The 18,205-nt window shown below is 40.2% G+C and overlaps 1 protein-coding gene and 1 long non-coding RNA gene across 32 annotated transcripts in view; both read left to right on the top strand.

Moving 5' to 3' along the window:
- FANCC (FA complementation group C) overlaps window positions 1–18,205 on the top strand; it is a 343,736-nt gene that overhangs the window by 132,391 nt on the left and 193,140 nt on the right. For 30 of the 31 annotated variants that reach the window (XM_070794289.1, XM_070794290.1, XM_070794284.1 and 27 more), the window contains one exon: window positions 5,505–5,599. In XM_070794289.1, coding sequence (XP_070650390.1) covers window positions 5,505–5,599 — 95 coding nt within the window. Of the gene's footprint in view, window positions 1–868; window positions 3,251–5,504; window positions 5,600–18,205 lie in introns of all 31 variants that reach the window. The other variant, XM_070794294.1, reaches the window with a different exon arrangement.
- LOC139184441 (uncharacterized) overlaps window positions 9,441–18,205 on the top strand; it is a 61,601-nt gene continuing 52,836 nt past the window's right edge. The window contains exon 1 of the long non-coding RNA XR_011567947.1: window positions 9,441–17,543. This is a non-coding gene — a long non-coding RNA (uncharacterized lncRNA). The remainder of the gene's footprint in view (window positions 17,544–18,205) is intronic.

Raw genomic sequence — 18,205 nt, 5'->3', positions numbered from 1 at the left:
GTCCATGGGGTTGCAAAGATCTGGACACAACTTAGCAACTGAACAATGGCAGCAGTGGATATAGGACATATCCTTAATTCAGAAATGTTAATATGTTAAAAAGTTTGGGTTGTAGAATTGAAGTAAAATGAGCAGCGTTGCTCACTTGGTATTGAGCACTGTTCTCTACGGATTGCATAGTGGGTCTGATTGAATTCATGATAGGTTTGCAGGATAGGTATTTATGGATTACTATAGATATGCCACTTTTCTCAGAATACAGAACTAATAAAATTCAAGATTTGACTCCTCTAAAGCCTACATTTTTGTAATGATCTGTTCCTGCGGATCATACGACTGTGGTTGAAATGTTCCAGTCCTGGCTTTACCATGAGCTAGCTTCATGTGAATGTATATATTCACTATTCTTTTTAAAAACAGCAAGCCTTAGGAAAACATGGCTCACAATTTCTGCACCCAAGGAGCTTCTGGTTAGGGAAAAAAGAGACCTAAGTAGGTCAGCCAGACTCAGGATGATGGTTGGTGCTGTGGAGCTTTGCATGAGTTGCTGAGGGGAAGGAGAGTTTCACAGGGGAGGTTTTGTGGGGACTAGCTCTTGAAGGACAGTAGATGAGATGGGATTTTCTAAGGCAAGCCACCCAGCTCACTGGATCTCCGATTCTTTATGTGTGAACGTGAGAGGCTGTACTGATTTATCCCTGTGGCCTTAAACTTGTGTCTGTCTGTGATCTCTCCTTAGCACCTAATCTCCATTACTTTGGCCCCTCTGACAACCAGAAGCAAATTCTCCATCTCTGTTTAAATGCTTATGTTACCTTTTGAATTGCCCATTAAATTTTAATTTCTTGAATTGCCCATTAAATTTCAGTTTCCTGCTTGAAGTACCCATTTGGTGTCAAGCTCCTGGAGGAGACTGACAGGCAGAGAACTCCATGAGTGATCAAATCTTGGCTGTGTTGCCACTGTTGTTTGACTCGCTGGGCACTTTCTTCCAGGAAAGTATCTCTTCTTATGATTTCATAATATCAAAATTACCTTTGAAATACAATACAAAATAAACAATTTCCATCAAGGAAAGAAAGTAAGTTTCCCTTAATGGTAAGTGAAAATAAGATCAGAAATAAGGATAATAAAGAAGGAGGAGGGATTTGAAAATTAAAAGACCCAAAGAGAAGAGAAAAATTAGATAATAGAAAGGGAGAAAACGCCTTTTATTCAGTGGTGTTCTCTGTGTAAAATTACTGCCTTCACCTTGGAGTTCTGGCTGGTAGGTTCTAACTCTGCCCTCATGATTCACATATTAATATCATAACTGTAGCCTCTTCTGGGAGAAGGCAATGGCACCCCACTCCAGTACTCTTGCCTGGAAAATCCCATAGACGGAGGAGCCTGGTAGGCCGCGGTCCATGGGGTTGCTAAGAGTCGGACACGACTGAGCGACTTCACTTTCACTTTTCACTTTCATGCATTGGAGAAGGAAATGGCAACCCATTCCAGTGTTCTTTCCTGGAGAAGCCCAGGGACAGGGGAACCTGGTGGGCTGCCGTCTATGGGGTCGCACAGAGTGGGACACGACTGAAGTGACTTAGCAGCAGTAGCAGCAGCAGCTTCTTTTACTCATGCTTTTTGTAATGCTCAAAATTCTCCAAGCCAGGCTTCAGCAATAAGTGAACCGTGAACTTCCAGATGTTCAAGCTGGTTTTAGAAAAGGCAGAGGAACCAGAGATCAAATTGCCAACATCTGCTGGATCATGGAAAAAGCAAGAGAGTTTCAGAAAAACATCTATTTCTGCTTTATTGACTATGCCAAAGCCTTTGACTGTGTGCATCACAATCAACTGTGGAAAATTCTGAAAGAGATGGGAATACCAGACCACCTGACCTGCGTCTTGAGAAACGTATATGCAGGTCAGGAGGCAACAGTTAGAACTGGACATGGAACAACAGACTGGTTCCAAATAGGAAAGGAGTATGTCAAGGTTGTATACTGTCACCCTGCTTATTTAACTTATATGCAGAGTACATCATGAGAAACGCTGGACTGGAAGAAACACAAGCTGGAATCAAGACTGCCGGGAGAAATATCAATAACCTCAGATATGCAGATGACACCACCCTTATGGCAGAAGTGAAGAGGAACTCAAAAGCCTCTTGATGAAAGTGAAAGTGGAGAGTGAAAAAGTTGGCTTAAAACTCAACATTCAGAAAACGAAGATCATGGCATCTGGTCCCATCACTTCATGGGAAATAGATGGGGAAACAGTGGAAACAGTGTCAGACTTTATTTTTCTGGGCTCCAAAATCACTGCAGATGGTGACTGCAGCCATGAAATTAAAAGACGCTTACTCCTTGGAAGGAAAGTTATGACCAACCTAGATAGCATATTCAAAAGCAGAGACATTACTTGGCCAACAAAGGTCCATCTAGTCAAGGCTATGGTTTTTCCAGTGGTCTTGTATGGATGTGAGAGTTGGACTGTGAAGAAAGCTGAGCACCAAAGAATTGATGCTTTTGAACTGTGGTGTTGGAGAAGACTCTTGAGAGTCCCTTGGACTGCAAGGAGATCCAACCAGTCCATTCTGAAGGAGATCAGCCCTGGGATTTCTTTGGAAGGACTGATGCTAAAGCTGAAATTCCAGTACTTTGGCCACCTCATGCGAAGAGTTGACTCACTGGAAAAGACCCTGATGCTGGGAGGGATTGGGGGCAGGAGGAGAAGGGGACGATAGAGGATGAGATGGCCGGATGGCATCACTAACTCGATGGACGTGACTCTGAGTGAGCTCTGGGAGTTGGTGATGGACAGGGAGGCCTGGCGTGCTGTGATTCATGGGGTTGCAAAGAGTTGGACACAATTGAGCAACTGAACTCACCTGAGAGTTTGCCTTCAAACTTGGCAACTGAAAACAATAAATATTTATTGTCTAAAAATATGCTGCTGTCAGTTTGAAACTATAGAATTAATTTAGCTTTCATTTAGACTTTCAGTTCAAGATATCAAAAAATAAAATAATTGGGTGACAAATATATGTTAGTATATTCCTTTCCCCTACACTAATTTTTAGAATGCAGATTTGCACTGATGACTGCCCACATGATGAATCCCAGGCAATTTTCTATCCCCAGTGCCCCAGCCCTGGTACCTGAGCCTCCAGGGAGGAACCTGACAGATGCCATCCCCTGTGGACAGTGCTGGTGGCATTCATGAATAACAAGTGGTGGCTTTCATTTTTAAGTCTCTAAAGCAAAGTAAGCTCATTAATAGTACATTTCAGTGCATTGATTCTGGGCAAAAAAGGCACCTCCTTAAGGCTGGTTGAAAGTTATTCTGGCTCTTCTTGTTGAGAGAAAAGTAAAAAATAATACACTTGTTGAAATAAATGTGCAGAGTCACTTAATACCTGGGGAAAGATCTCATTTTTTGGATTTTTTAGATTTGTGCTTTATCGCTAACATTTTCATTCTTCCTCTTTTTTCTTTTTATTGGTGAAGTCTGATTTTTTGGAAATGCTTCCCATTGGGTTGCATTCTCTTTAACACAGGAAGTTGCTTGCATAAGCCTATCAATAGATGTATTATCACACTTGTGACATGCAGATAGTTATAATTTCTTTGGATATTTAAAACAGTACAACAGATTTTTAATCAATGGCATTGGTTCAGCCTGAAGAACTCTAGAATCTTCAGAGGGTAAATAACATGATTCTTGCAATAAACTGATTTCAGGCAAGCTAGTGATGGTATTTGAGCTCATAAAAACTAGGAAAAATATGAATATCTCTCAGGATAACTCCTGGTAAAGTTTGTTCAGAAATGTTAGTTATTAGAAGAGCATAGGCTTATGAATGTTTATGGGGGGGGGGTGGCGAGATGGGTTTAAAATTAGTATCAGAGTCCTTTGATGTGTGGTAGAAAATGCAGAGGTAGCTTACTATAGTTTGTGTTCTCCTTATTTCTTGTTAAGAAGCCATCAGAAATGCTCTGTTTATGAAATTGCAGTTGATAACAAAGTAAAGAGCATCAGGTGATCTGCAGAGGTGTGATTACAGGTGCTGGGTTTCCTCAGCCTGAGCTCCATGGCCTTGTGGTAGAGTCCACAGTAGCTTGGCTCTAGTTCAGATACTGACATCTTCAGTTTTTAGGCCTCATTTTTGCTTTCCAGTTGTGTTCTAAAATCTCTAACTTGAATGGACTTAGTTGCCAAAGGAGAAAAGAGAAAATGGCTTACCAAATAGATGTGCTGTCCACATAGAAGATTTCAAAGGTCGACATTGTTATCACATATTTAGTAAAGTTTTACGCTTTAGAGTAAAGCATTAGTGAAATCAGGTGGCCTCAGCTTGCAAAAGCTTGGAGGGGGACTTGGGTTTCCAGCCAGAGACTGAGGCTGGGCTGTGGCGGTGAAAGCCCCAGATTCCTAGCCACTAGACCAGTGGTTAGTGACAAGGGCCCTGGCCCTTCAGCTTCGCAGGAAAGGATTCCCACAAGGACAGAAAGTGGTGAAACAAAGTATTTATTAAGAGGGGGAAAAAGTACAGTTGTGTGGATAGACACACAGGCAGACTCAGAGGGAGAATCCCTGAGTGCGTCCTTGTGGCAGTTTGAATTACTTTTGTGGGGCATTTCTTCCGTTTTTCCTTTGGCCAGTCATTTTGATTTACCTGGTTCACGGTCCATGTTTGGTCTATCTCAGGATCCTCTCGGGTGTGCACACACGTCTTAGCCAAGGTAGATTTTACTGAAAAGGTGTCTGGGTGGGGAACATCCTTTAATACAACTCTCCTTTGACCTCTGAGGAGCCTTTTCTTCAAGTGTGAGGTCAGGGAGGTCTCCTGACTTCGAGAATAAGAAATATGTGGATTGGGCAAGGCCCAGCCTTCTCCCTTAATTGTCCTGGTATCCACAAGGAATGAACCTCCAGTTGCTTTACTCTGAGAAGGAGCCCATCTACCTCCTGCCTCATGAGGAGCATGTGAAAGGCTTCTGTTTTGTCCAAACCATCTGGTATTGAAAAGAATGTTTTTTAAAACAATTCTTTTTGTTAAATTTATTTCTAACAAGTGAAGGTATTTTGGCCAATTAGATTAAATCAGAAATATTGACTACCACTCATAGCAGTGATGTTGCCTTAAAAAGGCTGAAATTACTAATGGTTTGAAAATAAAATAAAGAACTGATCTTGAAAATAAAAAGGACTGATTCTCTTAGTTCCTTCCATCTTTCTCTTTTGGCTTTAAAAATTGCTTCTGTGACAGAAAAGGAATTGACCACACAAAGGCTAAGCATAAGTAATCCTTGAACCCAAGAAGGAAAAAAAAACCCACAAAATTAAGTTTCACACATGATCCCGGATGCTTGTTCAGTGAACCTTCGTAGTTTGTGATTTTTCTAAAACATTTATAATAAATGTGTTTCCTTTAAATATAATGTTTACAGATTTTATACTGATTATCTTTTCTTTCTATTTTATCAAGCCTACTTATTTTAACCTTCATTTCTGCAGATGAAAGCCCCAAAATCCTAATATGGTGCTTGTGTTGTCTGATTAAGAAAGATCCACAGAATTCTAGAGAATCAAAACTTAATTCCTGGACACGGGTAAGTGTACAAAAGCCCTGTACTGCTTTAAATTCAACTGATTATTTAAAAATGCTGCTTTGATAGTCTAGAAACTTTCAAACACATCCTTCACTGTTACATTATCTTGCTGGTTATAAAGTTTTTCAAGAGATTTCATTTTTGTTTGATTGTGACTTCCGTATGAGATAGATCCTCAGGGTGAACCTCCCTATGCCTACAAAAGCTAATTTTGAGCAGTTTTAGAAAGTTGCTCTTAGGTAATTGAAAGAATGTACTCTCTTTCCTTCTATGATAGCAACTGTTTCTTCCTACCAACCTACATTAAATACTTATATAATTCCTCTTCAGATACTTCTATGCCTCTCTCAGAATGCATTCCGTACTAAAACTGAATTTTGTAAGTGCCCTGGGAGCACTTTATTTTGTGTCCTGAAGTTGGTACTCTGGTCAGTGTGCTCAGACTAGCATCTGGTACTGATTGGCTGTTGCTGCAAACACCGTCAAATCAGTTACCCAACCATGCTAGTTCAGGTAGCTGACAGCTTCCTGAATTCCCGCTGTCTGTTTCTGCTTTCTTTTGAATGATGGGCACAAAGAGGAGAATTTTGTAAAGCTGTGCTTAGCTGCCCTCACCACCAGTAACTTGGCTGTTCTTTCTTACCTCTTGCTGTCCTGCTGCAGTAACCCCAAGGACTTACATGAATGTCAAACTCCACTTACTATGCATATGGTCCAGATTAGCTGCTTAGTATTATGAAATCACCCACCCAAATTAACGCACATGGTTTTGTCTGACTGGTGATATCATTCCATTCACTGCTTTTTACCATTCCTTTGTTTTATACAAAGTGGCTGGCAGAGATAACAAAGACAGTGTATTTTTTGTTATATTAAAAGGAGAATTGGAAGGACGGTAAGAAGTGAAAAGGATTGAGTGAAGGAAGGGAAAAAAATGCACCTTTTAATTGGAAAGAAAGTTAATGTTAAGAGCTAAAGAAAGGAACTGATAAATAGAATTAGGGAAGAAAAGATCCGAAAAACAGGCTATAGAAGTAGAATAACATATTTAGTTTTTAAATTTCTTAATCATTGCTTTTGTTGAATGTTTGCTCTCTTAATGATTATTTAGGACATGTATTTTTATTGGCTAGCTCATTCAGTCCTGGAATAGGCCATCTAATAAAGTATTTTTAGAGTGATCAGGTTCAGTTCAGTTCAGTCACTCAGTCATCTGACTCTTTGCGACCCCATGAACTGCAGCACATCAGGCCTCCCTGTCCATCACCAACTCCCAGAGTCTACCCAAACCCATGTCCATTGAGTCAGTGATGCCATCCAGCCATCTCATCCTGCCCCTTCATCTCCTTCTCCTCCTGCCCTCAATCTTTCCCAGCATCAGGGTCTTTTTCAGTGAGTCAGCTCTTAGCATCAGGTGGCCAAAGTATTGGAGTTTCAGCTTCAACATCAGTCCTTCCAATGAACACCCAGGACTGATCTCCTTTAGGATGGACTGGTTGGATCTCCTCACAGTCCAAGGGACTCTCAAGAGTCTTCTCCAATACCACAGTTCAAAAGCATCAATTCTTCTGCACTCAGCTTTCTTTATAGTCCAACTTTCACATCCGTACATGACCACTGGAAAAACCATAGCCTTGACTAGATGGACCTTTGTTGGCAAAGTAATGTCTCTGCTTTTTAATATGCTATCTAGGTTGGTCATAACTTTCCTTCCAAGGAGTAAGTGTCTTTTAATTTCATGGCTGCAATTACCATCTGCAGTGATCAGGTTAACTTTCTTCATTTAACTAGTGATTATATTAGCCTAGTTTTAAATTTTTAGCCTTGCAGTTTATTCTGTAGGTTTCCCTTATTTAATTTTATGTCCATTTAATAAATACATACTCATTAAGAATAGCCCAGGCAGGTAAATTTATTTTATTTATTTTTTATTTTATTTTATCTTTAAACTTTACATAATTGTATTAGTTTTGCCAAATATCAAAATGAATCTGCCACAGGTATACATGTGTTCCCCATCCTGAACCCTCCTCCCTCCTCCCTCCCCATACCATCCCTCTGGGTCGTCCCAGTGCACTAGCCCCAAGCATCCAGTATCGAACCTGGACTGGCAACTCGTTTCTTACATGATATTTTACATGTTTCAATATCATTCTCCCAAATCTTCCCACCCTCTCCCTCTCCCACAGAGTCCATAAAACTGTTCTATACATCAGTGTCTCTTTTGTTGTCTCATACATCGGGTTATTGTTACCATCTTTCTAAATTCCATATATATGCGTTAGTATACTGTATTTATGTTTTTCCTTCTGGCTTACTTCACTCTGTATAATAGGCTCCAGTTTCATCCACCGCATTAGAACTGATTCAAATGTATTCTTTTTAATGGCTGAATAATACTCCATTGTGTATATGTACCATAGCTTTCTTATCCATTCATCTGCTGATGGACATCTAGATTGCTTCCATGTCCTGGCTATTATAAACAGTGCTGCGATGAACATTGGGGTACACGTGTCTCTTTCCCTTCTGGTTTCCTCAGTGTGTATGCCCAGCAGTGGGATTGCTGGATCATAAGGCAGTTCTATTTCCAGTTTTTTAAGGAATCTCCACACTGTTCTCCATAGTGGCTGTACTCGTTTGCATTCCCACCAGCAGTGTAAGAGGGTTCCCTTTTCTCCACACCCTCTCCAGCATTTATTATTTGTAGACTTTTGGATCACAGCCATTCTGACTGGCGTGAAATGGTACCTCATAGTGGTTTTGATTTGCATTTCTCTGATAATGAGTGATGTTGAACATCTTTTCATGTGTTTGTTAGCCATCTGTATGTCTTCTTTGGAGAAATGTCTATTTAGTTCTTTGGCCCATTTTTTGATTGGGTCATTTATTTTTCTGGAGTTGAGCTGTAGGAGTTGCTTGTATATTTTTGAGATTAAGTGTTTGTCAGTTGCTTCATTTGCTATTATTTTCTCCCATTCTGAAGGCTGTCTTTTCACCTTGCTAATAGTTTCCTTTGATGTGCAGAAGCTTTTAAGGTTAATCAGGTCCCATTTGTTTATTTTTGCTTTTATTTCGAATATTCTGGGAGGTGGGTCATAGAGGATCCTGCTGTGATGTATGTCAGAGAGTTTTTTGCCTATGTTCTCCTCTAGGAGTTTTATAGTTTCTGGTCTTACGTTTAGATCTTTAATCCATTTTGAGTTGATTTTTGTGTATGGTGTTAGAAAGTGTTCTAGTTTCATTCTTTTACAAGTGGTTGACCAGATTTCCCAGCACCACTTGTTAAAGAGATTGTCTTTAATCCATTGTATATTCTTGCCTCCTTTGTCAAAGATAAGGTGTCCATATGTGCGTGGATTTATCTCTGGGCTTTCTATTTTATTCCATTGATCTATATTTCTGTCTTTGTGCCAGTACCATACTGTCTTGATAACTGTGGCTTTGTAGTAGAGCCTGAAGTCAGGTAGGTTGATTCCTCCAGTTCCATTCTTCTTTCTCAAGATCGCTTTGGCTATTCGAGGTTTTTTGTTTTTCCATACAAATTGTGAAATTATTTGTTGTAGCTCTGTGAAGAATACTGTTGGTAGCTTGATAGGGATTGCGTTGAATCTATAAATTGCTTTGGGTAGTATACTCATTTTCACTATATTGATTCTTCCAATCCATGAACATGGTATATTTCTCCATCTATTAGTGTCCTCTTTGATTTCTTTCACCAGTGTTTTATAGTTTTATATATATAGGTCTTTAGTTTCTTTAGGTAGATATATTCCTAAGTATTTTATTCTTTCCGTTGCAATGGTGAATGGAATTGTTTCCTTAATTTCTCTTTCTGTTTTCTCATTATTACTGTATAGGAATGCAAGGAATTTCTGTGTGTTGATTTTATATCCTGCAACTTTACTATAGTCATTGATTAGTTCTAGTAATTTTCTGGTGGAATCTTTAGGGTTTTCTATGTAGAGGATCATGTCATCTGCAAATAGTGAGAGTTTTACTTCTTCTTTTCCAATTTGGATTCCTTTTATTTCTTTTTCTGCTCTGATTGCTGTGGCCAAAACTTCCAAAACCATGTTGAATAGTAGTGGTGAAAGTGGGCACCCTTGTCTTGTTCCTGACTTTAGAGGAAATGCTTTCAATTTTTCACCATTGAGGATAATGTTTGCTGTGGGTTTGTCATATATAGCTTTTATTATGTTGAGGTATGTTCCTTCTATTCCTGCTTTCTGGAGAGTTTTTATCATAAATGGGTGTTGAATTTTGTCAAAGGCTTTCTCTGCATCTATTGAGATAATCATATGGTTTTTATTTTTCAATTTGTTAATGTGGTGTATTACATTGATTGATTTGCGGATATTGAAGAATCCTTGCATCCCTGGGATAAAGCCCACTTGGTCATGGTGTATGATCTTTTTAATGTGTTGTTGGATTCTGATTGCTAGAATTTTGTTAAGGATTTTTGCATCTATGTTCATCAGTGATATTGGCCTGTAGTTTTCTTTTTTTGTGGCAGGTAAATTTAAAACACTTAATTCCTGTGTGTGTTAGTCTCTCAGTTGTGTCCGATTATCTGGCTCTTTGTGACCCTGTGGACTGTAGCCCACCAGACTTCTCTGTCCATGGAATTCTCCAGGCAAAATACTAGAATAAGTAGCCATTCCCTTCTCCAGGGAATCTTTTCAACCTTAGGATCGAAACTGGGCCTTCTGCTTTGCAGACGGATTCCTTACCGCCTGAGCCACCAAGGAAGCCCCACTTAATTCCTACCTTCAGAGAATTTACAGACTCTACCAGGTCATTCTAGGGCAGTGCCAATGGGTTATTGGTAGAGCTGTGTATAGGGGTGATGGTGACACAGCGGATGGACACTTGTTCAAACTTGGGCATTTGGAGACCTTTCCTGGGGGCATTATACATCAGCTGAGTTTTGAAGGATGACTAGGAGAGGTGCTGCTAGTGATAGAGTCTGCCTGCCAGTGCAAGAGACACAAGAGACTCGGGACCGATCCCTGGTTTGGGAAGATCTCCTGGAGTGTGAAATGGAACCCCACTCCAGTATTTTTGCCTGAAAAATTCCACAGCAGAGGAACCTGGCAGGTTACAGTCCATGGGGACACAGAGTCGGGCACAATTGATCACAACACATGATGTATTCAGGGAGCTTCAAGTGCTTAGATATGCCTGAGTTTGGGATTTTATAAGGTTGATAATGAAGCATAAAGCCTTATGTATGATTATAAGAAGTTTTTATTTTGCCTTGAAAGCAGTGGGAAAACCGCCAGAGTATTTTCAATAGAAAAATCATATGGCCAGGTGTGAGTTTTAGAAACTAAATAGCAAAAGGAAGTTGATTTGGAAGGCGTCAGGGATAGCACTTTCAAAGCTATTGTAGTGGTAAAAGTGAGAAATTGTGAAAACCTGAATGAAATGGAGAGGAGGGGCAAGATTTATGATATTAATAAGGTAAATATGTAAAGATATAATGACAGATTAGGTGCAGCTAGACTTAGGCGTAGGTGGAGTTGAACCTAGTGTTTTCAGGAGAGTGGCTGATTTGCACATAGGGGTTGACAGTCCTCAGGATTTGGGAACAGTGAAAGCCCTGGATAGGGGTGAGATTACCCAGGAAGAGTATCTAGTGTGAGGAGGGGAACGGGCCTAGGGACAACCTTGGGAGACTCTGGCATTTAAGGAGTGAGTGGAAGAAAGTTACACTGCACACTAGAAAGGGGGAGTCCAAGAAGTAAAAGGGGAAAACAGCAGCATTTCAAGAAGGAATGAGTGGTCATTTATATCTAATACTAGTATGGCACTGTCCAACAGAAACAAAGTACATTCTGATAGCTGTTTTCAATTTTTTATTAGCTGCTTTAAGAAATGTAAAACGAAAAAGTTGAGACTAATTTGAATAATTATTTTATTTAGCCCCATATATCTAAAATACTATTATTTAAATACGTAATCTATATAAAATTATTAATGTGATTCTTTTATAATATTTTTTTATATTGAATCTTGGAGATCCAGTGTATATGTTACACTTAATTCAGTGTATATGTTGCATCTTAGTTCAGAGGCTAAGTTTTCATTTGATATTCTTGATCTATTTTATAAAATACAGCATTGAAAAAGTAGGTTCACATATCCAAATTGTTTCAGAGAAACTTAAAACTGAGTCAACTGTTTTCAAATTTAAATTTAATTAATAGTTAAAAACTCATTTTTCCTCATTATACCTGTTACACTTGAAACTGCTCAATAGCTGAAGTGAAGTGAAATGAAGTCGCTCAGTTGTGTCCCAGTCTTTTCGACCCCATGGATGGTAGCCCACCAGGCTCTGCCATCCATGGGATTTTCCGGGCAAGAATACTGGAGTGGGCTGCTATTTCCTTCTCCAGGGGATCTTCCCAACTCAGGGATCGAACCCAGGTCTCCTGCATTGCAGACAGACGCTTTTACCATCTGAGCCACCAGGGAAGCCCAATAACTGAATAGGTCATAAAGAGTTGGACACAGCTGAGCAACTTTCAGTTTCTTTATGGCTGTTAGTATTTGCCTTAATATATTGGAGTGTTCCTGTGTTGAGTATGTATATATTTTTATAATTGTTGTATCTTTTTTTTGGATTGATTCTTTGACCATTATGTAGTGTCCTTCTTTGTCTCCTGTAACAATCTTTATTTTAAAGTCTATCTTATCAGTAATGCTTCCTTTTGATTTCCATTTGCATGGAAAATCTTTTTCCATTCCCTTACTTTCAGTCGGTGTGGGTTTTTTGATCTGAAGCTGGTCTCTTATAGACAACACATATACAGGTCTTGTTTTTGTATCTATTCAGCCAGTCTATGTCTGTTGGTTGGAGCATTTAATCCGTTTAGTGAAAAGTGAAAGTCGCTCAGTCATGTCCGACTCTCTGTGGCCCCATGGACTATACAGTCCATGGAATTCTCCAGGCCAAAATACTGGATTGGGTAGCCTTTCCCTTCTCCAGGGGATCTTCCCAACCCAGGGATCAAAACCAGGTCTCTTGGATTATAGGTGGATTCTTTACCAGCTGAGCTACCAGGGAAGCAATCCATTTATGTTTAAGGTAATTATTGATAGCATATTCAAAAGCAGAGACATTACTTTGCCAACAAAGGTTCATCTAGTCAAGGCTATGGTTTTTCCTGTGGTCATGTATGGATGTGAGAGTTGGACTGTGAAGAAGGCTGAGCACCGAAGAATTGATGCTTTTGAACTGTGGTGTTGGAGAAGACTCTTGAGAGTCCCTTGGACTGCAAGGAGATCCAACCAGTCCATTCTGAAGGAGATCAGCCCTGAGATTTCTTTGGAAGGAATGGTGCTAAAGCTGAAACTCCAGTAGTTTGGCCACCTCATGCGAAGAGTTGACTCACTGGAAAAGACCCTGATGCTGGGAGGGATTGGGGGCAGGAGGAGAAGGGGACGCCAGAGGATGAGATGGCTGGATGGCATCACTGACTCGATGGATGTGAGTCTGAGTGAACTCCGGGAGTTGGTGATGGACAGGGAGGCCTGGCATGCTGTGATTCATGGGGTCACAAGGAGTCGGACATGACTGAGCGACTAATCTGATCTGATCTGATGTTCCTATTGGGGCTTCCCTGGTAGCTCATCTGATAAAGAATCTATCTGCAATGCAGGAGGCCCCGGTTCCTTTCCTGGGTTGGAAAGATCCCTTGGAGAAGGGATAGGCTATCCACTTCAGTATTCTTGGACTTCCGTGGTGGGCTCAGATGGTAAAGAATCCACCTGCGATGTGGGAGACCTGGGTTCGATCCCTGAGTTGAGGATCCCCTGGAGAAAGGCATGGCAACCAACTCCAGTATTCTTGCCTGGAGAATCCCCATGGACAGGGGAGCCTGGCTACAGTTACGGGTTGCAAAGAGTTGGACACCACTGAGCAGCTAAGCACACTGAGTACAGCACAGCACATGTTCCTATTGCCATTTTCTTAGTTGTTTTGGATTTGTTTTTGTAGGTCTTTTTTCTCCCTTCCTCTTTTGTTCTCTTCTCTTGTGATCTGATGACTAACTTTAGCATTGTGTTTAAATTCTTTTTTCTTTTTTTGTGTGTGTGTATCTATTGTAGATTCTCAGTTTGCAGTTACCATGAGGTTTTGATACAGCAGTTTATATATAAACAAGATTGTTTCAAATTTCTAGTCTTCTAATTTCAAATGCATTCCCAATATCCTGCATTTGTGCTCTCTTCTCACAGTTGCTGATTTTGATATATTGGTGTGCAGATGATTTACTACATTTATGTTTGCCTTACTGGTGAGCTTTTCTGTTCATAATTTTCTTCTTCCTAGTTGTGGCCTTTTCTACTTAAAGAAGTTCCTTATAGCATTTATTACAAAGTTGGTCTGATGGTGCTGAATTCTCTTAGTTATTGCTTGTCTGTAAAGCTTTTGATTTCTCTGTTGAATCAGAATGAGAACTTTGCTGGATAGCATATTCTTCCCTTCCCTCTTAAATATATTGTGTCACTCCTGAACTTCCCTGGTGGCTCAATGGTAAATAATCCACATACAATGCAGGAGACATAAGTTCTATTCCTGGGTCGTGAAGGTCCCCTGGAGAAGGCAATGGCAACCCACTCCAGTATTCTTGCCTGCAAAAAAATCCCATTGACAGAGGAGCCTGGCCGGCTCCTCTGGCAGTCCCTTCTGTCTACAGTTTCTGCTAAGGTATCAGTTGATAACCTTACAGTATTCCCTTGTATGTTATTTGTTGCTTTTAGTGTTTTCTCTTTTTAATTTTTGTCAGTGTGTTTAGTATGTGTCTCAGCATTTTGCTCCTTGGGTTTATTCTGCCTAGAACTCTGCACTTCCTGGACTTCAGTGACTATTTCCTTTCCCATGAAAGAGAAGTTTTCTGCTATTATCTCTTCAAATATTTTCTCAGGTCTTTTCTCTCTCTCTTCTTCTTGAACCCCTATAATGCAAATGTTATTGCATTTAATATTGTCCCAGAGGTGTTTTTAGGCTGTCTTCATTTCTTTTAATTCTTTTTTTCCTTTATTCTGTTTAATGGCAGTGATTTTCACCTTCCTGTCTTCCAGCTCACTTATCCATTCTTCTGCCTAAGTTAGTCTGTTATTGTTTGTTCTAGTTTATTTTTCATTTCAATTATTGTAGTGTTCATCTCTGTTTTTTAAGTTTTTCTACATCTTCATCAAACATTTCTTGCATATTCTCAAACTGTGCCTCCATTCTTTTTCTGAGATCTTAGATCATTTTCACTCCCATTACTCATTACTCAGATAGGTTGCCTGTCTCCGCTTCACTTGGTTGTTCTTCAGGGGTTTTATCTTTTTCCTTCATCTGGGACATATTCCTCTGTTTTCTCATTTTGGTCCGACTTTCTGTGATTGTATTTTCTGTTCCGCAGGGCTATAGTTCTTCTTGCTTCTACTGGCTGTCTGAGAGGCTTGTGATGGTGGGTAGGTCTGGATCCTGCTCACTGGTGGATGGATATGGGTCTTGTCTCTTGGGTGGACAGGGCTATGCTTAAGAAGACTTTAAGCAGGCTAACTGCCAACAGTTGGAGCTGTCTTCCTATTCTGTTTGTTGTTTGGCCTGAGGTGTCCCAGCACTGGAGTCTGCAGCCTGATAGGTTGGGCTAGGTCTTAAGGAGAAAATGGTGACCTCCAGGAGTGCTTGTGCCAATGAATGCTTTGCCAGAACTGCCACTGCTAGTCTTGTCCCTGCACCTCTGCAGGAGACTGTCAGATACTCACAGGTAGGTCTGGCCCAGTGTCCTATGAGGTCACGACTTTTGTCCTTGGGTCCTGGTATGTATGGGATCTTGTGTGCACCCCCCCCACCAACCGTGGAGTTTCAGTTGCCCCCAGTCTTGTGGAATTCCTCTGATCAAACCCCACTGGCCTTCAAAGCCAGATTCTCTGGGGGCTTCCCTTCCTATTGCTAGACCCTCAGGCTGGGAAACCTGATGTGGGTCACTCCTATAGGAGAATTTCTGTGGTATAATTATTTCCCAATTTGTGGGTTGCCCACCCGGCAGGTATAGGACTTGATTTTATCTTGATTGTGCCCTTCCTACCATCTTGTTGTAGCTTCCTCTTTGTCTTTGAATGTAGGGTCTCTTTTTTGTTAGGTTTCAGCATTGTTGTTTGTTTTGGCAATAGTTTTTAAGCAGTTATTGGTGATTTTGGGGTTTTTTAAAGAAGCAGTGAGCTCACATCCTTCTACTCCATCTTGCCAGCCCTCCAATGATGGCACAGATAGCATCCAATGGAAGATGGTGCAGAGGCAAATTCCATGCTTGTCCTAGAAATTCTGCCTGATGCTTACTATAATGTTAATCTTTGTTAACATATTGTTTTGGAAATACATTAATTTCTCTGGAGTTTTACTAGTAACCACAAATGTACCATCAAATAATACCACCTCAATAGCTATTCTTACAGTTTAGAGACTGATTGAAGTCATAGGACTTTTTTCACATCTCTTTGGAATGCTTGGTTTTTGAAAAACTTAGTTTTACCAGTGAATCCACTGAACTGATACTTTTTGAGAACTTACTGTTTTCCAGGCAGTAAAGAGCCCAACGATACCATCATAGATGTGAAAATAGTCTTTTCTCAGAGTTTATAATCCAAATGTAGGCCTGTCAAATATAGGAAATACCTGTCTTCTTTGAATAAGATTATACCACTATTATTTTTAATCTGATGAGATGGAAATGGCAGAATAACAGAAGTGGAGATCAGTTAAAATGCTTTTATTCAATCTTTATACCATTTCAAAATGCAGTAGTAAGTAATAATCAGATGTTCCTGTATTCCTTCTGTCCTCTTCGTGATTCTTTAGAATAATAATGAAAAAACTTTAAAATTACAAAATCTAACCAATATACAAAACACTGCATGAACCATAAGTGCCAAGCTTAATAAATTGTTCCATATAAATATCCTTGCAATTCCCACCAGGTCAGGTAATAAAACAGAATATTGCCTGCCTCCTAGAAGCTACCTGTCCCCCGAGGGCCCTTTCCCATTTGTATGCTTTAGTGCATGGCTAACAGTAACTACTATCCTGACCTTTATTTTCATTGCTCTAGCTTTTACCGCTTAATTATGCTGTTTGGCCTGCTATTTTAATTTGGTAAAAACAAAATAATGCAGTATGTGTTTGCACTATTGTGACTTATAAGAAATATCTATTTGGTCATTCAGATGATCAATATATATTTTTTATTTATGTTTTGGTCTTCATCTTCATTTCCTGGACCACAGCTCCCAAAACCCTTGGAATCACCTAGGTGTTGAGAGTGATAAAAGGTGTTTTGTGTTATGTTAATAAGGTGATGTTTAGAGGGTCATATGTTAGCTTTTGTTAATATTGTGTTGAGAGCTGGTTCCCAAGAAAACCAACCTTGTAAGCAGAAGGTTGGAGCTTTCAGTCCCACTCTCTGACTTCCTGGGAGGGAAGGGGGCTTGAGGTTGAACCAGTTGCCTTTGGCCAATGATTTAGTCAGTCATGGCTTTATAATAAAGCCTCCCTAAAAACCTGAAGGACAGCTTTTTGCCCCTTTTCAGAGAGCTTCTATATAGAACAAGAATGATACTGCATGCCATCTTGACAGGCCTCAAGTTCTACAAGGACAGAAGCTCCTTTGTTTGAGACATTGCCCTGTGCATCTCTTTATTTGGCTGTTGGTTTGTGTCCTTTAACGTCATTTTATAATAAGTTGATCATCTAGTGTGTAAATGGGTTTCTTGAGTTCTGTGAACCACTCTAATAAATTAATTGAACTCAACAAGGGAGTGTGGGGACCTCTGATTTAGCCAGTTGTTCAGAAGTACAAGTAATAATCTGGGTTTGGGATTAGCATCCTGAGTTGGAGGAAGTCATTTGGACCTTTAGTTTGTAGCCAGTCCATCAGAAGCATAGGTAACTGCCGAGGACCAGCCCCGGCTGATCCAGGGTATTTGAAGGGGAGACGGCGTCGGCGACCTATTCAAATGGTAATTAGAGATATAAAAAGTAATAGAATGAGGATAGCTCAGTAGGAAAATTCAGTGGAGAAAAGAGGCTGAGTAGCTTGGTTTACGCGGAAAATCAATATAACCCGTGACACCAGGTTAGCTCTGACCACGGAGGCCGCAGGCGCCCTCTCGAATAGCGGAAGGTGCCCCACCTTAGACACCTTCTCGAGTGGGTCTTAGAAGCCCAGGCAAATAAGTGGTCGCAGAGGATATCCACGCTCCAGATGGAGACTTCAGCTGGAAGTTAAAGGAAAGAATGACATGGAGAGACCAAGCATTGGTGAGCAAGGCCCGTAGCATTATTTTCAACAGGGGCTTTTATACCCTAAGTTACACATAGAGGATAATAGGGGATGCAAAGTCAGCAGTTTTTGATCCTTATCAAAAACCAGGGTTTCTTTCCTGCAGATTTACCGTATACAAATGATTTAGGTGATTTACATCATCTTCTGGCCAGAAGGCCTACTAACATTTTATGACTCTTGACAAGGACTTATCAACAAAGACTTATTTTCTCTAAGAGTAATTATTTTAAGGTTTGGCGCCATCTTCCAAAGATAAAATTGC

This window comes from Bos indicus, chromosome 8 (assembly GCF_029378745.1).
Source record: "Bos indicus isolate NIAB-ARS_2022 breed Sahiwal x Tharparkar chromosome 8, NIAB-ARS_B.indTharparkar_mat_pri_1.0, whole genome shotgun sequence".
Lineage (NCBI taxonomy): Eukaryota > Metazoa > Chordata > Mammalia > Artiodactyla > Bovidae > Bos > Bos indicus.
The sequence above is the reverse complement of the archived record's forward strand: the minus strand, read 5'-3'. Positions and strand labels throughout refer to the sequence as shown.